The sequence below is a fragment of the Asterias amurensis genome, chromosome 13 (assembly GCF_032118995.1).
Source record: "Asterias amurensis chromosome 13, ASM3211899v1".
Classification (NCBI taxonomy): domain Eukaryota; kingdom Metazoa; phylum Echinodermata; class Asteroidea; order Forcipulatida; family Asteriidae; genus Asterias; species Asterias amurensis.
The window spans coordinates 17,114,042-17,136,899 of NC_092660.1; the positions used below are offsets into that span (position 1 = coordinate 17,114,042).

Consider the following 22,858-nt stretch of genomic DNA (forward strand, 5'->3'; position numbering starts at 1 on the left):
TCTGTGGACATTGTGTTGTGTTGTGTGTTAGGAAAAAGTACATAAAATACCCTTTAAGAATTTTACCGAGACGAAGTCGAGGTAAATTATCAAGAACCAGGCCTCGGCGGGCTTAAACCACTAGCTGAAAACCGATTCAACACACTTTGATTCCCATTCATAAATACCTTTTCGGTCAAAAAACATCAACACCTTTGGTCAAAAAGTAAAATAAATGTAAAAATTATAATTGTTCAATGATTTCTTTCAACACAACACCCCTCCAGCTATGAAATGGAATAGCCCTCCGCCGCCCTCGGGTAAACAACTCCTTATAAGGGAATGCTGTTCACGTCCCACGTATCGCGTGATGTTGCACAACTGTCCTGGCCGTTGCTCGCGACCAATAGGAACGAAGAAACTGTCTTATAAGCTCGCGTGTCACGCCCATGTTGTTAACACTTTTTACTGTGCATTAACAAAAGGTTTATGCACACCCACGTGACGCGCTCTCCACCAATAGGAATAGCGAAACTGTCTGAGGTATTTATGAATAGATTTTCAAAACTCTTTACTACCCAGTTGAAAGATAGGAGATCGGACGGGACTACTACTTTCCTTTCATGGATTATGGGGAGATCTCATTAATAACTTAACTGCCGCAGAATGATTTCTTTGGGTAAACAAAAGATTTTACATTAATCACCTGTTATGGAGAACCATTTTCTTTTTGCTGTCCGCAGTACTTCCTTCGAAGGCCACAGACATCAGTTGTTATAGCTTGGACACTCAATCCATGTACTGTTCGTGGACAAATGGACAGCCGACAAATATTGAGACTACACACGAATTGCACTATTCAACATCACGGAGTGACTTGGAGTAAGTTTAGACATCTATTAACAGCTTTTGGTACACTTTGTTACACAATACACAATGACAACAGATTTACAATAATTTTACTCGGCTAGAAGATAATGATAGTAAGCTTCCCTTAAAATTATACTTGCTGAGGTGCTGTTGTTTTTGAAAAAAAAGTCACAAAAATTATGTTATCATGTAAACTATTTACCTAATATGGTAATTATACCATAACTGCATCTTTTACTTGCTAAAACTGAGACAAAAATTATTTTCCTGACATTGTTTAACACATTTCTCAAAAACTAAAGCACCTCATCAGGTACTTTTTTTAAAGGTTGGCTTTCTACCATCATTATCTTCAAACAATGTAAGTAAAGTGTAAATCTGTGGACATTTTGTTTTGCGTTACAAAGAGTACCCAAAGCCTTTGGTAAACAGTATTGTCTAAAGGCCCACACTTCGTGTATCACAACTTGTATATAAAATAACAAACCTGTGAAAAGTTAGGCTCAATCGGACATCAGAGTCAGGAGAAAATAATGGGAAAACCCACTCTTGTTTTTGCATGTTTCGCCGTGTCATAACATGTGTTTACTATAAATCCATAATTCTTGATGTAGAGAATTGATAATTGTTTCAATGTTTTCTCAAAAAGTAAAGCATTTCATGGAATAATATTTCAAGAGAAATCTTTTACCACTACCTTCTGTAAACCCTGTAAGTTATTTGCAAATCTGTGAACTTTTTTATTTTTTCTGTTCCGAAACTGTCTGATGGCTTTAAATCAAGGGCTGTCAGGCTCTCCATTGCCTCATAACCAAGCTAGTTTTTATGCAAACAATTATTTTTTAGTTATTACCAAAAGTGTCCAGTGCTTTTAAACAGCTGTATGAAATTGGGCCTCGATGGGCACCCCCCGGCATTGTTAAAAATCTCTTGGTTTCTTTTTTTCTTTTAGAGATGGAAAAACTTCGAGTTGCCAAAGGAATCAGAAATGTCAACTGAATGATGTGTCGGCTAATTTTCATGCCAGAGTCATCTCTTCAAATGCCCTGGCTATTGATGGAGTCCCATCTGAGGTAGAATCTTTCAATTTATATGAAATTTGTAAGTAAATTTGTTTTCCTCATTTAAAAAAAAAAGGGTACAGAATTGGTAGGGTCTAGTTGTTGACAATTAAACCACTTCATGATTTAGTCTCATAATTCAACTGTAGTTACTAATACCTTGCAGGAAATACTGTTTGTCACAGCGCCAGAATCGTCACTGAGTGACGAATACGCACTCTACATGCATATAAGAAGCCACTATTATTAGTGTTATGGTGGATGATGTGGATGTTTGCCAAGTTTTTCTGGACCGACTTACGACGGATGGTTTATTGCCACCGGAACAAATTTGGAGCGCCCTCAAGTTTTTGCTGGCAGTTGGACAGCTGTAGGACACATCCACCTAGACTTTCTGTTGTGTGATATGTTTAATCATGCACCTATTGTGCCATGCTTTGTTTCACCTGTACAAAGTGGGACACTAGGTAGTGGAAAACATGCCTTGTAATATCCCTTTTCTTGGGGTTATTGTGTAAATGGCGAATTTAGACTTTAGTTCTTTTGTTGTACACGTGCGGCATGTGTGCATTCAATTAGCTTCCCTGGTTCGACCTGCAGTGCTCATGTGGGTGAGCCCCTGACAAGAGCTTATCGAAAGATCACTCACCCTCTCTTGGTGACGTCATGCACCTCGGGCCAGCCCCAAGTGACCTGTTCCACAAGCAGGGCACTTGGGGCTGACCCGGGTGAGCCCTGGAATGATGTCAAAGCTATTCGAACCTACCAGGGGCAGATCGGGGTCGACCCGGGGAAGCTATATCGAACGCAACCATTGTTTTTCATTGTATTTGGTTCAATGGTTCGTTCATTTGAGTGTTCAAAGATTGCCACATACCATTGCACATTATTGGCCGTGGCTCATGGCCATTGTTCTGTGAATCACGGTGAGTGCCTTCAAAATTTTCTCACCTGACAAAACTAAAAAAACAAACAAACATGTTAATTATGAGAACCTTTCATGTCTTTTCTTTGTTAAAGGCACTGGACACTGTTGGTACTTGTCGAAGACCAGTATTCTCACTTGGTGTATCTCAACATGTGCACAAAATAACAAACCTGTGAAAATTTGAACTCAATAGACCAATCCATTATGCTCCACCCCATTGCCTATTGACCAATCACAACCCAATGTGCAACCAAAAGTCCGATAATATAAAGTCTGACATGCGTGTACGTATGCTTGGTGCGCGCAACAGAGTTGTACAGAATAACATTGGAGAGGCTCACGTGTTCTTGCTCACACTTGCGCCGTGGGCGGAGCCTAATGGATCAGTCTATTGGTCGTCGAAGTTGCAAGATAATAATGTCACACGAAGTTGTGTGCATACAGATGCTTGATTTCGGGATCTCAAAATCTAATTCTGAGGTCTCGAAATCAAATTCGTGGAAAATTACTTCTTTCTTGAAAACTACGTTACTTCAGAAGTTCCCGTTTCTCACAATGTTTTATACTATCAACAGCTCTCCATTGTTTGTTACTGAAGTACGTCTTTATTTGCTAACAATTATTTTGAGAAATTACCAATAGTGTCCACTGCCTTTAAAGTCAGGGATTCATTGTGGCAACGGTATTTTCAAATGAAAATGATTACTCAAGGAACTCACAAAAAAGGTTCAGAAAAATAATATCTGTATTTCTCTTCATCCAGTTACTCCAACTCCAGTACGCTCTCCAAATGTAACAGATGCAACAAGCACATCACTTCAGGTGTCATGGCATCCTTCTGAGGAATTTTCAAGATATAGTCATTGGGCACGAAGCAGTGTGACATATTTGGTGACGTATCAATTGGAGAATACGCAAAAGAGAAAAAATAACAAGGTAAGGGAGTTTTGGGAGTTTATTTTTGGGGGGGATGCACTGGGGACAGTAGATACGCTAAGTAACACCCGTTTCAGACAGGCGCTCCAGAGTTGCGCCGTACCAAATTCTTAATTAAGAACACGAAAAGTTTGACGTCTGAAACAGTTGGGAGCGACTGGACGCGCTAGAAGTCGAAAGATCGAATGTTGCGGTCGTTTGGAACAACTCTGGAGCAACTTTGGTTCAGATGCCGATCTTATCATGAGTGTCCTAGTGTAAATGTTAAGTTAGGTTTGCCTGTCTTAAACTAAATTTTATTTGGATCAACCTGGAGTCACTCCAAATCTATTTGGTTCAGACTTTGTTTTCATTTTAGTTCTTATTTTGAGATGCAAGTTTATAATCACTATGGGGTACGTAGTCTGAGTGGAAGCTGATTCCTAAGGTAAGGGCCAGCATAAGAAAAGGATCTATCTCCCAAGAACTATGTGCTAGGGGGATGACTAATAATTAGGGAATAACAGTGTGAGGACCCGGTCTTCACCGCGTGGTAATGACTGGGTTGGCGGCTGACACTGTTAATGGACCAAGCCGGAGGCGAATTTCGTTAACAATATAGCCATCAGCGTAATGTACGGCTAAAGCTGTTAAAATTCGGTGACTTTTCTCTTGGCGATACTTCCAGACATGTTCAGGGGCCGTATTTTAGCTTTTGATGGTTCTCATCTCTTTCGTGCGAGAATCACATTACTGATACTTTGAGATCAGTGACTCTTAAAAGAATGGTCTGTTTAGCGCCCTCACTGGGGTCAAAGAAGGCAAATGATTGGACGATAGCTGTTCTTTTTGCAATTAATTGTGCCCATGAGCTCAGCGTCCATGTAGCATGTTGCTGTAAACAAGACATATGGACAATTGAGTTTGTACGCACACACCCGTTACATCAAAATTGATACATTTTCAGCGCGCATGTGCGCGAAGTTGCAATGAAACTTATAAGATGAATAGCATGCGATACAGTGCAAAGCACAAACTAGTTGTACACAATGTATGCTGGTTTAGGGGCCATTTACTCGCTATTTTCCAAAGCAGGTCTTTATACTGCCCATTAAAACACCCCCCTGTGATATTGGGTGTTGACCAATCAGAGACTTGAAACCATCCGAGGTATTTATTTTTGAAGAATCAGATGAATAAAGATGTCTAGTGGGCTTTTAGAATTCAAGCAGCAGTGTTTTGAAATTTCTGGACACGGGGCCAGTTGTGTGTTAAGGATCATGTCTTTGTTTGAAAGCAATTTGAGTATTTTTGTTTTTGTTTCAGGGGTGTCAGGATTCTACGTGTAAATGCTCTATCCATGGCCTTAAGCACAATAGTGTGTACACAATCAACATAACGGTGGTTTACATGTATAGTGATAAGGAAAACACAAGTAAAACAGTCACGCTTCAAGGAAGGACAAAAGAAATAGGTAAACAGGAATTTTGTGAATTTCTTTTTATATGAGTAGGGTAGTGGCCTTCTGCTTTTGATCCAAACCGAACCTTGTTCAGAGGCATATTTCTTAGGGAAAAAACCCCCCACAAAAAACAGTCACGTTCGTACCCACGACCTTTGCATTGCTAGAGCCACTAGTGCTCTTACCACTAGACAACCGTGATGGCCCGGTGGCTAGAGGCAGTTATGAACCCTTAGAAATGGGTACCACAACGCTGTAACATATTTTTTATTATGTGGGAAAACTGTTTGGATCGAAATTCAGTCAGGAAGATTTATTATACATGAGGCTCTGCAGAATTTGAGTAGATTAATAACATTTGTATAGCGCTTTCCACAGGCGTTTCAAAGCGCTTTAGCATTGTTTGAAAAGATGTGTTTTTATAACCGAGTCTTGAATGAGCTGATTGAGGATGAGTCACTGATGTGAAGAGGAAGCTTGTTCCAGCAAGTTGGTACAGCTACTGAGAATGCTCTATGACCATAGCGGGTATTCGTGTGTGGACGATTGGAAAGTTGAAGATGAAGTATGCATCGATTTATTATACAGAAAGATTGTAGGAGGTTTGAATCCTAGCCAAAACTTCCTACAGATTTATTACCCATAAGACCTTTCAAAATCTGGAGATACAGTAAACTATCATACTGAAAGATTGCACTTTCATATCCCAGCAAAAATGCCTTCAAAATCATGACACCTTTGTCATTAGGCACTGAACACGTTTGGTAATTACTCAAAATATATATTAGTCAAAAAACTCATTTGATACTGAGCAACGAAAAGATGTTGGTAGTACAAACCAATTGTGAGAAACGACTTCCTCTGAAGAAACTTTAGTTATTGAGAAAAAGGTAATTTCTCACTAAAAGTATTTTAAATCTGAGAAAAACTTCAGGCCTGAAGCCTTTCTCAGGCATCTAAAAGCACACAAATTTGTTCAACATGGGTGTTTTCCCCCCATTATTTTCTTCCAAGTTCGATGACCAATTGAGCCCAAGTTGTATCCATCCTGTTAGATGACCCTAAACATCAAAACAAACAAGCAAACAAACAAACAAACAAACAAACAAACAAACAAACAAACAAACAAACAAACAAACAAACAAACAAACAAACAAACAAACAAACAAACAAACAAACAAACAACAGACAAACCAACAGAACACCCCGACAAACGAACAAAAAGTTATCCTTTGGTATCTTTTGGTAATTTGGCACTTTTTAAATACAGTTATTATTGTTATTATAAGATAAATTATACAATGTATGTTTTGCTTTTCTCTTTAGCTCCTGAAGCTGGAGTGACTCTGAAACTTCTCTGCCCAAGGATCAAGGGAGCCAATCAAGCTCACCTCAGTTGGATGGTAAGAGAAAATTACTGTTATTAGAGGACATCCTACGAAAATATTGATTAATCATCTAGTCTGGATAAAGAATGGGTTCAAGCCTTAGGACTCTGGGCCCAATTTCATAAAGCTGTTTACCAGTAAGCCAATTTTTGTGCTTACTGTAGCAGAAAAATGTTGGTAAGCATAGGTGTGTTTCACCATGATTTTTCGAGTATTCAGCAGAACATTTGTAGGCGCACATTGCACTGATTACCCTGCTGTCGATTTCACAAAGAGTTAGGACTCATCTAGGACGAGTAACTCGTCCTAACTTAGGATTAATCTTAAGGTCTCCATGCTGCAGTGCAGGGTTGAGACTCGTCCTAAGTCATAAGATTAATCCTAAGTTAGGAAGAGTTTTGTGAAATCGACGGCTGCATCTCTACCTTAGTTAGTCTCATATAGTGTCATTGTTGTATAGATATGTTGTACTTTATTTTGTATTTGTATAAATTCTTGCTTGTACAGCGCAATGAGCATCATGCTTGACTGACCTGAGCGCTCTATAAGAGGCCACTATTATTATTATAATAAAAGCTAGTCGAAACGTTGAGACCAATTTCAGAACTGACTCCGTGGCAGTACAGTTAAATACGATCCTATAAGCTAAAATAGTAGTCCAGTCTAATTTCTATACCATCCGCCCTGGTAATAGTTAAAAAGCAGGACAGTTCTTTTCAGAACTGAGAAGTCTCCCGAACCTCCGATTATCTACTCCACGGCAGTAGAGAATAAAGCAAGACAGTTCCCTAAGAACAACTCTACTTGGCAAGTAGATACACACATGGTGTTACCGCAAACCAAATATACATTATTACAATCACCATGGATTTGCATTGTTACATCACTCATACCACGGATTAGCCAGCTTTTACCCTTGCTTACAGGAAACAGCTTCATGAAATATTTAAATACTGCTAAGGGACGCTCCCACACCAGGACTGCAAATACAACATCTTCTTTCAGAACTGTTCTCAAACAGGAAACAGCTCTATGAAATATTTAAATACTGCTAAGGGACGCTCCCACATCAGGACTGCAAATACAACATCTTCTTTCAAAACTGTTCTCAAAACCCACCTCTTTGCAGTTAAACAATGACCAGCGACTCTCTACAAACTTTTTCTGTTTCCTTTCTTTTGAACTGTTTATTTTGTATCATGAGCGAGCGCCATGAGCACCTTTTTGTGGCGGATACCGGCGCTATATAAGACTCCATTATTAATATTAAACACAAAATGGCCGCTTTCATGTTTATGAAATTGGGCCCTGGTAAATGTTTTTGTACCAGTCAATATAAAACCAGTACCAGAGCAAGCCAAGACCCCAAACCTAGCCCCATATACCTATACCTTTGGGCTTAAGTTCAGAAAGTTGAAGCGTCACTGAGTGATGAGCACTATAAAAGAAGCCACTATTATTATTATTATCATTATCATTATCATTATCATTATCATTATCATTATCATTATCATTATCATTATCATTATCATTATCATTATCATTATCATTATCATTATCATTATCATTATCATTATCATTATCATTATCATTATCATTATCATTATCATTATCATTATCATTATCATTATCATTATCATTATCATTATCATTATCATTATCATTATCATTATCATTATCATTATCATTATCATTATCATTATCATTATCATTATCATTATCATTATCATTATCATTATCATTATCATTATCATTATCATTATCATTATCATTATCATTATCATTATCATTATCATTATCATTATCATTATCATTATCATTATCATTATCATTATCATTATCATTATCATTATCATTATCATTATCATTATCATTATCATTATCATTATCATTATCATTATCATTATCATTATCATTATCATTATCATTATCATTATCATTATCATTATCATTATCATTATCATTATCATTATCATTATCATTATCATTATCATTATCATTATCATTATCATTATTATTATCAAGTAATTACTGAGTATACAGTAAATAATAATAATAATAAGACTTATGTGCGTAATGTGCACATATCCACCCTACCGGGTGTTCAGTGAATATGGGTAAAAACCGTAATAAATATTATTTTTATTATTATTATCTGAAACGAAAGTTCATTTTTTTTCTTCTTCTGAAACAGCCATTTCCCGAGGACAAGAGAAATGGGAAGATTCTTAGCTATGACATATCTAAAAGTGACAACTCAACTGTCATATCAAAGGATCCTAACGCCACAAAACACCTGCTGCAAGGTAATTCAAGTGTAACTTAAAATGTATCTGAATCTGAATTATATATATATAGGATTTGAGGAATTGCATGGTGGGGTATCAATTTATATTTGGTTGTGCGGTAACACAATGTTTCCCCAGTTCTCCAACCACCATAGGGTCTTCTTTTCACTTTCAACTGCTAAAAATATTATTGGGTGCGTTCGATTAGCTTCCCTGTGTCGACCCCGTGGTGCTCATCTGGGTGAGCCCCCCACAAGAGCTAATCAAACGATCACTCACCCTCTCGAGGTGAATTCATGCACCTTGAGCCAGCCCCAGGTGACCCACTCCACGAGCAGGGCATTGGGGGATGACCCGGGTGAGCCCCTGGAATGACGTCAAAGCTATTTGAACCTACCGGGGGCAGACCGGGGGCAACCTAGGGAAGCTAATAAAATGCACCCATTGTTTTTCGTACTGTTCTTTCACAACGTGTTTGTGTTTCTGTTGCAGGTGTTGACCTGTATAGTGACTACAACATAAGCATAGTGGCCCGTAATTCTGCTGGAACATCAGATGCTGACGAGTGCTACATTCCTGCCTTACCTCGTGGTGAGCCATTATTCATTATGTATTCAATACAAACGGAGAACGGTTAAATGCTGAGCTCAATCTGCCGTATTTTTGACCACATGAGGGTGCTCTTAACAATTTTGTTATCACTTCCGGGGGTTTATTCAATCATACTCAAATTAGTTATGAAGACTGGAACACATTACCGCCACATACATCATGTCCATCTCGTTATAACCTAACTCAAAAACAAATAAAAACTACGGCGCATAGAAGAGCCAACACTACTCGAAAGTGACTTAATATAAATGAAACCAAACAAAGATATTGACAAAATAGGGAGACCTCCATCATAGTGCTACATTCTAGATAGCTCATTTGGTAGAGCGCCTGCACATTAATCCAGAGGTAGTTGGTTCGAGTCCCACTCTCGTAAATTATTCTTTGTTTAACCCCAAAAGGGATTTACATATAGGGCTACCACAAACCTCACCTAATTTTATTCCCACCATGCAAAGTTTACAATCCTACAAAATTATTATTATTGGGTTTTTTCCTTTGTTTTTTTTTCTTTTTCCAGCTGATCCATTTGCAGTCATCTCCAAAGTACTCATTATCGTGGGAGCAGCTCTCATCATAATCATTTTTATTCTCGCATTTAAGTTCTATATTTGTTTCAAGAAGTCCAAGATTACAGAAATCAAACTGCCACATCACATCCAGGTAAATCTTGATATTGTAAGCTTGTATTTTGTAGGGCCTCCCATTTTCCACACAGCCCATTCCAATAGACCCTTCCCATGAAAAACGTAAATTGCACATAGCGTGTGCGCACTAACATTTTGGTTGGCAAAATGAGGGAACATCGCGCTGTTTTGTACACGGCTAAAAGGTGCGTGACGAAGACGCGACTGCGCGTCTGCTTAGTGCACAACTCTATGGTGTTTGCCAACCAACAGGGTCTGTACGCATGCGTGAGTGTGATTAGCATATTTCATGGGAAGGGTCCATTACAATGGCCATCCAGACCACCAGTGTCCAGACTGTCTGTCTGGGACTTGACATAATTTATGTATCTATTTGAATGTTTTCTGGCCACCCTCATTGACAATGTCACACTGTTCTTCCTCCTACACTGACCAATGTATAGACGTCCTATTTTCCTTTTAGGTCCTTCTTCTCTAGTCTGCTCTCATTGACAGACCTGGGCCCAATTTCAATTACGGAAGCAGGAAATTCTGTGCTTACGGCAAGCGTATTTCACGGGTTAGCGGCGAGTTTTGGCTTCTGCGCGTGCGTACTCCACGTTACTAGGCATTCTACGCTTACAAGGCTAGCGTAGAAATTCGGCGCTTGCACGTAAGCGGGGAATCGTTAGCGCAGAACTCGGCGGTAAGCAGAGCCATGAAATTGGGCCCTGGTTAGCCCAGTGCGAAATAAATGCAATGTGAGCCCAATCCAGCCTTCTTCTCTATCCTTGTCTTATACACTCATCGTGACACTTCTCTGGATCTCTTTGTATCGCTTCAGAAATATACAGTTCTAAATAAACTCTTACTGTATTTAGAACAGTGTCTTGGAGTTTCATTAGTATGCCTACTATCCTGATATTATCAAGTGACACTCACAGTTGACGTGTTACAGTATAATTTTCAATATACTAGTTCTATTTCTTTCTTGAGAAAGATCATTTGTCAAAATTTGTTCCCAAGGGAATCTATGTTTCCCAAGTATCATATTAACAAAATTATTACCGGGGTTTCCAAAATGTTTTTTTTTTTTTTTTTTTTTTCAGAATGAATTTTATCATTCAAAGAACTGAACAAAGTTGGGGGGGTCGAGCCTTTTCTATCGCAGTACCAAAGATGTGGAATTATCTTCCTCAGAACATTAGGCAATCTACTTCATTAGCCAATTTCAAAACTTTGCCTGAACCTCACTTTTTTTTTTAAGCCTACTGTACGACGCTATGAGCAACGACTGTTGGATGAGCGCCTAATAAATTTAACAATTGATTGATATTGATTGATTAATATATTTTAGAACATCATTGTCACAATGAATACTGCATATACATTCACCGTTCTGCGCTTACTGTGTAAGCGCAGAATTTCTGCGCTTACTGTGTAAGCGCAGAATTTCTGCGCTTACTGTGTAAGCACAAAATTTCTGCGCTTACTGTGTAAGCGCAGAATTTCTGCGCTTACTGTGTAAGCGCAGAATTTCTGCGCTAGCTGTGTAAGCGAAGAATGCCTAGTAATGTGGAGTAGACATGAGCACAAGCAAAAATTCCCTGCCAACCCGCGAAATACGCTTGGCATAAGGGCTTAATTTCCTGACTTCTTTAGCACAGATTGTTTGCATACGGTAAGGGAAGCCGTGAAATTGGACCCATGTCTTGCGTCACTTGTTAACTAGATAGGTCTGGCAGAATATTAATCGTTTTCATTAATTTTTTATTTTGACCATGAATATTAAACAACGGATAATAAATAATAGTAATTTTGTTTTTCTTTCTTCACAGCATGATCATTTTAACCTCTATAATGGAGGTCCACAACGCCGAGCACCTTGTGAGCAAGAAAGTTACGATGAACTTATCACGCAAAGTTTAGTTGAGAATAGCTCTACATTGTGCAACAGCACCATTCCTAATGGGAAGAAGGATCCATGCACTGAACCCATTATTGCTGAATCGGTCAAAACAGACTTATCTACGATGTAGCGTCAAACAAATACATGTGCAAACCAATTCAGGGGACCATTGCGGCGACCGTATGTGGAGAACTTGATAATAGTACTAATGTGGCTGAAAGTGGTTCTACAGTGGTTGGCGAGGAACCTCATAAGCTCTTTTTAGGTGAATGCCGGCAGTAGGGTGAACATCAGGGTATTGTGGCTATTGATTGATCTTGGAGTCCAGAAAATAGTCTCCCATCTTTAAAGGATAACGCTACTGATAAAAGTCATGTGACAAATTGAGAGCATCTCGTTGGACATTGATGTAATGAGTTGCTGTTGTGTTGGTGAGGTTGGTGCGGGCGGGCCTTTTGCCTGATTCTTCTTGTTAGCTCTTGATGTAAAGCAAAGAAGAAGAGGACGTACAATATTATACCCGCGCCTGGGACTAAAGTCTGGCACTGATGAATCCAAAATCGGACTCCATCTACCTTGTGCCATTCGTAGCTTTCGAATCAATTCGGTGGAGGTTTGATAAGACGGGCCTCATAGTTTCACAATTTCTAGGCCAAGGCCTCTTTGGTCTTAGAGCAGTCCGGGTTTTGGAGGGCACCAAGGCAAGTAGAAAGGGCGCCGATGGGACTGGCTGTTCGAAAAATCTGCTAATGATTAACAATAGATTATTAAAAACAAAAACATGATTATTGTCAGGATCTTCACGTCCATCAGCCGTGTACGAAGAATTTGCTATGTATTTTGTGCATTGTCCGTGGCAAATGTGAAAGTTTTTGTATGTTTTCCATTTTAAAGCAGCATTATCTGGCAGTATTATTTCAGAGAAAAAAAGGGGGAAAACAGTTCTTTTGGCGAATGTTGGGGCATGTACCTTTGATGAAGTAGGACGCAAATTGTAAATAGTCTTGTGTAAATAGTCAACAGATTTATTAAGTTCTTTACTTGTTTGTATATATTTTGTAGCCAACTACAGCTACAGATAGTATGGAGTCCTGTGGTACAATTAATAAAAATTATAACATAAGATTTTATATAGTGCTTTTTACACCTGAAGGGTGTCCCAAAGTGCTTACAACATTATTACCCCTGGTCACTGGGCCTTAAATTATTCCTTAAACCATCTCAGCTCCCTGGGAGTATACAGCCTCTGTGCAACTAATATGCGCTACTTGGCTAAATCAATCACAAGAACCACCTCTGCCCTCACAGGTACCCAGATTACAGTTCGGAGGTAACAGAAGTATCAGAAGATAGACAGGCAGTGTATACATACAGGGTGCGTTCGATTAGCTTCCCCGGGTCGACCCAGATCTACCCCCCGATACCTTTGAATAGCTTTGCCGTCATTCCAGGGGATCACCCGGGTCAGCCCCAAGTGCCCTGCTTGTGGAGTGGGTCACTTGGGGCTGGCTCGAGGTGCATGACGTCACCACGAGAGGGTAAGTGATCGTTTGGTAAGCTCGCGTAGGGGGCTCACCCGAATGAACACCTCGGGGTCGACACAGGGAAGCTAATCGAACACACCCATAATCAAGAGAATAATCGGAAGATTTAAGGTGTATTCAGGAGATTGGAGGTGTGTTCAGAAGGTGTTTTCGGAAGGTTTTGCTGTAAACAACAATAATAAAATGTGATTTAAGTAATTAAAATGACAATTTAACTAAATAAGCATGAAGCATAAAATCATAGATAAATCAACCACATGTGCTTAAGAATAAACTATAGACTTATTTACTTTAAGCATGGAGCAAGAAATGTCTTCCTCCATGCTTTTACAGAGTTAATTGAAAAACTTATTAAAACCAATAATGAACAAATATAATGAAGTTTAATTTTTTTTACAAGTTACAAGTAATAAAAAGCAGAATAAAGAAATTGACCAAATAGTTAAAATCATTTCTGAAATCAGGCCTGTAACTTCATTTTAAGAGGGCATAGTTGGTCCATTTTTGCGAAGGGCATGTCCATTTGAAAATCTTATAGTCCATTAGACCGCATTGAATAACCCCTTTTTTGCTATGAAAGTTGCCATCTTGTAGGTCAAACCGTATGCGCGTCCAACCGCGTACATCAATGAAGCACCAATCACGCAGCATTCCCGGTTTTATTTCTACGGTACATGCACGCACACACCCACGCACACACGCACAAAGGCCATCTTGTAGGGCAGGTATTTGAACGTTGACGTCATATTCAATACGGTCTATTGGAAAAATTTGAAGGGTCGACGAGGTCAAGACTGGGGCAACCGAGGCCATGACCTTCGTCACCTCAGGTCTGTGAAATGTTCATCTCTGTGCTGATTATAGGTGATAAAGAAACTTTGATGGTTTTTCTGACAAACTACCTGTACTTATTGGCGGCTAGCACTGTGAACTAGTGAATAAATGGCCCCGTTTACTTGTTGTGTAAAAGTTCTGTATGCACTGTGTTTCTTGTGCTGGGTAACTATCAAATCAATTGCTTTTTTTGTGCGTATTGTTTTTCGTTATTTCTGGCAAGGACAGGTGGTGTGGCGTGCAAGCTTATGCCATGTGTAGGCGTTAATGCGTAGAGAATGTACCAGTTTAAGGTAGCTGGTATGCGCATGAAACCAACTTAATTCAAAGCATAAAGCCGAACACGTACCAAAGTAGTTCTATAAATGGTGCTGTTAACTTTAAAAGTTCATAGTCTGGTGCTTGAAAATATGCATCAATAGTTAATAATGTGTAAGAGATTAGGTCCCACACATGTGAATCTGTGACTCCTCAGATGTTTTTCATTTAAGGTGTTTATGAATGGAAATAACAGTGTGAGGAGCAGGTCTTCACTGCGTGATAATAACCTCGGTTGTGACCTCGGATTGTTGTTAATGGACCTCCCCTTCAGCTTTGTCCATTAATAGTGGCCAGCACCAACTCGGTCAATACCACACAGACCGGCTCCTTACACCGCTATTGCCTAAATAAAAAATAGGATTGGCCAAAAAAAGAAATTGCTAGTTCTAAATTGATTAAAATGAAAAGTTCTATGAGACTCTAGGTGGCAGCAGACTTACTGCATTTGCCCGCCTCTATTTTTCCGGCAACTGAAATAATTTTTTTGAATGGCAAATGGGTACATAGTAACTTCTGGTATGCCCTAGATTGAACCATGCAGATACCATTTAATCATAACCATTTTTTCAGGAGCCCTTAAACTGGCCCTTGGACCTCACTCTATGATCAAAATTAGCCCTTACAGTTTGTACCCCCCTCCCCTCAACAAATCCTGACCCCAGGACTTGACCTTCAAATAACGGTCTTATAGATGTTAGAATCAAAGGTTTGCTTTAACATCATGGCTTTACGCTTAAGGCTTTGGCTTTGACTTTGGCTTAGGCTATATCAATATTAATAGCTTAGCGACCTATCAACAGTATCAAAGGCTCATTTCAATCTTCTGGCTTGAGGCTTTGGCTTACACTCTATCCATTTTAAGTGTAGTGATTCAGTAAGGTAAATGGAGCCGATAGGAGTCAAAGTCGAACTTGAGGTTTTGAAACTTTGGTCCAAGGATCTGTACCCGAGTTGTAACTCTCTTAAATATTTGTTACTTGATCAAGAAAACCTTGTGTAAGATGGAAGTTATAATGAGAAATTATCATCTTGAAAAAATTAGTCTTTAAGTAAACCCAAGAATAATCCAAATTATAAGCACTGGCATATAGGAGTGTGTGGGATTGGGTCTACACTCCTGCCCATATCTTGTTGGGCCCCTGCCCCCCAGTCCATGTTGGCTTTCATTGCACGGTTTGCACTCCTTACAACAATGATTGGGGGATCAGGGGGAGAGGGTAGTATCAGGTTTAGTATATCACCTGGCTCATGCATTTTGTTTGTGATTGTAGATTGGTAGGAACTAAGGACCAATGCGAAGTGATGATTCATACCATGACAAATCCATCAAAATCCTCTGCCAAAATGAAAGATTCTGAGGGACTGAGGGCAACCGTAGCTACATCTTGAAGTAAAATATCTAACACTGCCTTTGATTTGAATAATGAGATGTACGTAAATGATTATAATAATAGTAATAATAATAATAACAGTAAACATTTCTATGGCACTCTACAATGAACACAGCGCCTCACAAGAAAAGCAGTTATGTTCTAAATCATGAGGAGGAGGAGGGGGAATGTGGGTTGCAGGACTTGCATTCAAAAGGTTGTGGGTTTGAATCCCAAACAAAGCTAGCCGCTGATTTCATAATGATTAGAATAAGTATTGCCGTCAAGCTAAATCACAATTTCTTGATTTGTGCAACTCATAACCATAGATGCTAAATAAATCAATGTTTGTATGAGGGAGATTGGCTGTTGCCAGCTTGGTGTTTATATCGCCTTGTGGGAGTTTGCCAAGTTCCCTTGATGGGAAAAACATCTAAACAAACAAAGCGAATAATGTGTGCTTTATTTTTTTTAAATCTTTACTTAACTGACGCTGTCTCGGGAGCAATCCTAGTTTTCATCCTCAAACATTCCTCTTTTAGCCCTGCCCCATTGCGTATTGACCAATCACATCGCGCAACAAAAGGTCTGACAAAAATGACAAATTAAGTCTGACATGCGTCTGGGTATGATTGGCGCGCACAGCAGAGTTGTGCTGAATGGCTTTGGAGAGGCTCACATGTTGCTCTCAAGTGCACGGTCGGCGGAGCCTAACACGTAGATCGGTCTATTTTTTAGACGGTGCAGGAACGAAACGTTTTGAGTCATGTTTTTATGTAACTCACACAAAGACTCTTGTCTTTTGAAAAAATGTTATAAAATTAAACACTATAACAGAGGCGGAAATTCGCCCTCCTCAAAGTTGCCCACCTGGCGATTCTAAACAACACATGTTGACATGTGAACCTTGAACCTTAAACCTTGACACCAACCTTGTCTGCCGTGATAAGACCTTGCTGTGTTTGGCGGGGAATGATTATTTTGGAAGAAGGCTGCAAAGCGTCGCAGTGAAGATCACAAAGCATCCTATATTTATCAATAGTGGACTGCTGTTAAATTGTTTACTATTACGCATTACGGGAGTAAGCGACATGTGTGCCACCTATCAAATGACGAGGATTTATGTGTCGGAATAGTATATATTCATACATTCAGCTTAATTGGGAACAACTGTTCAGGTGTATCTGGCTCTAGGACTGGAATGAATTTGAGCTTTGTCTTACATACCTTTCTATCTATATCTATATATCTAAATGTCTTTCTTGTTTGAAGTGGTCATTTTTTAATATAAAAAGCTCTATCTTAAATTGTGGTGTCAGTATCTACTATATTTGTATTTTCTGTATTCATTGTAATATTTCAAAGTATATCAATATATTTCTAACAGTATTATATGTAATTTGTACCATTTTAATTGAACTCAAATTTTAATATCTGTATAATATCAAATTTAAATATATTATTCACACATATATTTTTGTTTCTTCATACTTAACAGCTCGCCTAGTGTTGTAAATAGCTGCTTCAGAGAATTAAGTAGATGTGTGTATTGGTGTACTCAAAACCAATTCTATTTTATGGCAGCAAACAAATGGAGAAGCCACTTTGCATTTTGTCACGCTGGCAGTTTTTCCAAAGGTTGTTAAAAAAAAATGTCTGTCTGGAGCCAATGTGGCTTATCAGGCCGGTGTTTATATCCGATTTTCAGTGGCAATATACGGCTGGAAATACTTTGGCCGTGTCCGAAACGGCGACTTCGGCTACAGCTACGGCTAGATCGCTCGCAAATACTGCCTATTATTCAACACTGGCAGACCCGCAGATCTAGCCATATATGTAGCCAAAGACGCCATTTTGGACACCAACTCACCAACTCTCACTGGTACCCATTTAGACTCCTTTAGTGGGTGGAGAGAAGCAATTATGATAAAGTGTCTTGCTCAAGGTCATAGGTGTTCTGTTGTGACTGAACAGGGGTGGATTTCACAAAGGTAGTCTTAACTTAGGACTAGTCCTAGGCAATGCTAAGAGATAGGACCAGTCCTAAGTTAGGATGTGTTAGCATTGCCTAGGACTAGTCCTAAGTTAGGACTACCTTTGTGAAATCCACCCCAGGCCGGTATTCAAACCACTTCGTTCTGTAAATTACAGAACTTGACTGCACCACCCTAGACCGTTTGGCAACAACACTCCGTATTGTTGTAATTATTGTTAAGTTGTGTAAGTACCTTAAACCATCAAAAGTGTTTCAATAAGAAATGGACATTAGCTTATACTGAAAATACTTTGATTTTTGATTCATTTGATGTTTTTTATTTTTGTATTGTAAATCTTCCTTAAATTTCCATTCATAATGGACGATAAAGATTAACTACCTTCCAATCCAATTTGTTATTGTAATTTGAGAGTCATTGCAAAATTAACCATTCTAATCAACTCGAACTATTTTCAGTACAGACCCGTTCACATGTTGGCCGGTTACAGATACTTTATAAGAAGGTACAACCATTGGAGAAACTGCTATCGTGATGATAGAAAAATCTTCCACTTTAATTATTTCGTTTACTGTCTTATACTGATGTTACTTGGGAATAAAACACAGGGGGGATTCGAACCTTCACCGTGGTTATTCTAGAGCAGTTGCTTTTACTGCAGCATCACTCCCTATAGTGCATGACCAAAATCAGTTGATGTCATACAAAACTAAAATGAAGTGTTTCTTGTAATGAAATATTACATGTTATTAATGTAGTGAAAATGTGCTTTAAAAGCAGTGATTGTTGTTGTGAATGAGTTTTTAAAAGGTTTGTTTCTGCAATTAAGATAACGCTGTTTACAACTTGATTTGATTTAATATTTGATCACCATTCAAAGTATTTGTAGACCGCTACTTTGTTAGACTATACTTAAAAAAAATTGTGTAACGTTGCTCCCACAAAAAGTGGCTAATAGCTATTTATTTTTTTCATTTATGGCTTTGTTGGGAAAAGCTCAGGCTCTGGCGTTGCAATAGAAAAATGCAGCAGAAGAAACCAATGGGCACAATGAAATAATTGTGATTAGCTTCGCGATTGACAATTCACAAAGTTTTTTTTTTTTGTTTTTTTTTGGGGGGGGTTACTCTTACAAGCTTGTATTTGCCTGCAACCGTGGACCTCCTATAGTCCCTCTTTTGTTCATACTTTTTTGCATCAGCTCCCATTGGTTTTGAACACGTTTTCCAACTGTGGACCTTTCCCGAACCGTGGACTCTATTGTCCTCTTTTGTTCTAGGTCCCCGGTTTGATTGTGTATACATACTCTAGATATGCAGCTGAAAGTGTGCCAACAAAGTGTAGATCTGCATTTGCAGAGATTTTGGATCTATTTAATTGCCGTGCTATCGTTGTTTATACCAAGACTTTCCAAAGAACTGTTTTTAAAGATGCTCTTCACAAAGAATTCAGGATTGATCTTAACTCTGAAGTAATCTTAAAGGCACTGGACACATTTGGTAATTTGAAAGTCATCCTTGGCGACTATGTCTACGCAGGAAGAATAATCCATAGTTGGTATACACAATTTTTTAAATTTCTTTATATCAAAAACTACGTACCAAGTAAGGTTTCATTGGCATTAATTTTACCAAGCGTATACCTTCCCTTTAACATTAAACACAAAACATCTGCTGATAAATTTGTCGAAATTGGGAAAAAATCATTGTCCATACAGTTGAACAAAACATATTTTTCTTGCAGTTTGTTCCCATTTTTGTTAAGTAACCCCTTGAGGTTTGTTATCAATTGGTGATATATTTATATGCTTACATCTGTCTTGTTCCAAGTATACAGAAGCAATTTGTGGGTACTATACTCATTTCAGGAAAAAAGACCAGTCTATCTTAATTCTAGCCTTCTTTATCTATTTTTATTTTTTTTATGCTGTGCTATCCTTGTTTTTGCTGTAAAACGTTTGCCTTTCCGTGTGAAAGATGAAAGTCAAACTGGCTAAAAAAAATATACCAATTGTCAATGTTTAACATTAGTGTTTTTTTCATGTTAAATTTTCACCAGGGTAATGTTAGTTGTGTTTACCCATACACTGATGGGTGTTACACAGTGTACACATTATAGGTAAAGGATTTGGGTACTTTTTGTAAAACAAAACACAATAACCTGGTTATTGTGTTTTGTTTTACAGCCACAGATTTACGTTTATAAACTTACACAGTTTGAAGATAATGATATTAGAAAGCTTACCTTAAAATGTAACTTACTGAGGTGCTGTAGTTTTTTGAGAAATGAGTAAAAAAATGTCACTAAAAATACGTTTTACATACTAAAGTAATGTTCGTCTAAGGAGATGAACATTATTTTCTGTGACTTGTTTTACCCATTTCTCAAAAACTACAGCACCTCAGCAAGTAATATTTTAAGGGAAGCTTTCTGCTATCATTTTCTTCAAACTGTGTGAGTTTGATGTAAATGTGTGAACATAGTAACATGTTCATTTGGGAGATATATTGATGTTGTTGTACTGTGACCAAACAATAATGTTGAAAATCTGTGATGTGATGCTAAATGAGTCGTTTGTCAGAAACATATCACTCTGGAAAAACAAGGCAAAACAAACCAACGAGGGAGGGAATTTGCAAACAATATAACCTATTTTATATTGGTAACTTCCTTCCTGATTAATAACATAGAAGGGGGTTAAAATGTTAACAAATGTCAATGTGCCAAACCAATGTACAACTCAACTTAAGACCCCTCTTCTCTGTTTGGTTTTTGTTTCTCTCACATATTGGGGTGTTTCTTTTCTCTTTTTAACCAAAAGTGATATCAACATGGAGTTTAAACAGAGTGAAAGCATAGATTATGCTTTTTTCAAAAAGGTAAAAAAAGAATTTACCTGGGTTGACAAATGGGTTGATTGCATCACATAGGAAGCATAATGGCTTTTTGGCTGGTAAAACCTGTTTCTGTTGAGCAAGTTTTTTTTCGTATTTATCAAATTTGTATTGTTTTGCATATTTATAAAAGAATATTGACATCTTATTTCTTTTATCTACACTGTTACATACATGAAGTTAAGATAAATATGTATAAAAAAAAGTCATAGATATTATATATATTATATTAAAAACTTAATGTAAATGTTGGGTATATAAATTATATGTTATAAAAAGGGGCCTTGAATTTTTGGTAACTGAGTGTTCTGTGTGATTTTTCTTGGTGTTTATAGTTTACTAAATATCTTTGTATTTTGGGGGGGTTATCATTATAGTACAGGTCCCTATGTCAGATTTTTGGGTCCAGCTGGATTTTCGTGCCAAAATGGATTTTATTGGCTAACTTGGTCAATTTTGGGGTGCTGATTTCAAAAAAGTAAGGTACCATTTTTTTAAATGGCGTCTTCAGCCGCCATTTTGAATTTCAAAATGGCCGCCATTTTGAATTATATTTTGGCCTATATCTCAACTTCTGAGCAATTTAGAACAGTAAAAATGGTGGCTACACCCATGTTTATGATACCTAGGATTCCATTAACACATTTACCTTACTTATAACTAATTTGGTTAAGCCGCCATCTGGAATTTCAAAATGGCCGCCATATTTAATACACTTTTGTGTATAATTAATTCAACTTGTGAGCGACGTAGAAAAGTATATGATGGCAACCCCCATGTTTATGATACCTAGGATTCCATTAACACATTTACTTTACTTGTTACTAATTTGGATAAGCCGCCATCTTGAATTTCAAAATGGCCGCCATATTTAATACACTTACGTGTATATTTCAACTTGCGAGCGACGCAGAAAAGTAAAAATGGTGGCAACACACATGTTTATGATACCTAGGATTCCAAAACACATTTACTTGGCAAGCAATCTCTGACTGACCGTCTACTCTATGGTAGATTATGACATCACTATGTTCAACTCTCCATCATTGTGACTTACGCTCACTCAAAAGTATCAGACCGCAGCTCAAAGAAGTATATTCTACGACCAACTAACAGCTGTGGCTGAGAGTACCCCCCCCCCCCCCCCCCATGAGACCGTCGTCCATAAACGCCTCCTTCCCCTGCTGCTCGAGGACCGGATTTGAATCCATCCTAACGTATTATTATTACTTGTATTATTATATAAAACAATTAGGGGGGGGGGGCAAATGAAAGAAATTACACATCGGCGCTAAAAACGCAGGGAGAGTTGTAATTTTTATAAGATGAAGGCTCATGTCACGGACACGCATAACAAAGAAAATTGTAAAGTACCGAGCATTTTCTTGTGGGCTTACTCGGGGAGCCATAACTCATGTATAACCACAAAACAAAAGCACAAAATTCATGTGTGATTCAATTATCTTAATTTTGATTCAATCTCTTTAAACAAACAATGGACAAAATTCAACTGATGAATGTTCAAACTTATTACCGGCCGAAATTCGCCGGGAAACATGTAATACAACTTGTGTTTTTGTTATTGGTCAACAGAGTAATAATGTGCGAATATAACTTGTCGGAACATAGGGGTGTCGGAAGCATGCAGTGAAATATGGGCGTGTACATAAGTATAGGGGATGGTTGTAAAATGTTCAAGTCCAAAGGGTGTACCGGTTTGTGGCTACAGCGGCTACCGGTTTGCGGCTACAGCGGCTAGCCGAAACTAAAAAATATAAATAGATTCAGCATCTTTGCAAAGGGCGCCCTCAATAAGTAAGTTTAACACACAAATAAATAAATCCGACAGTAATGGTGAAGCAA

General features: G+C 38.3%; 1 protein-coding gene across 3 annotated transcripts in view; it reads left to right on the plus strand.

Annotated features, from left to right (window-relative positions):
- Positions 1-21,272, plus strand: part of LOC139945949 (leukemia inhibitory factor receptor-like) — an 82,030-nt gene extending 60,758 nt beyond the window's left edge. For all 3 annotated transcript variants that reach the window (XM_071943485.1, XM_071943486.1, XM_071943488.1), the window contains 9 exons: positions 723-861; positions 1,802-1,950; positions 3,602-3,774; positions 5,080-5,227; positions 6,542-6,618; positions 8,798-8,909; positions 9,384-9,482; positions 10,024-10,166; positions 11,968-21,272. In XM_071943485.1, the coding sequence (XP_071799586.1) occupies positions 723-861; positions 1,802-1,950; positions 3,602-3,774; positions 5,080-5,227; positions 6,542-6,618; positions 8,798-8,909; positions 9,384-9,482; positions 10,024-10,166; positions 11,968-12,168 (1,241 nt within the window). In that variant the 3' untranslated portion in view covers positions 12,169-21,272. The remainder of the gene's footprint in view (positions 1-722; positions 862-1,801; positions 1,951-3,601; positions 3,775-5,079; positions 5,228-6,541; positions 6,619-8,797; positions 8,910-9,383; positions 9,483-10,023; positions 10,167-11,967) is intronic.
- Positions 21,273-22,858: the final 1,586 nt, after the last annotated feature.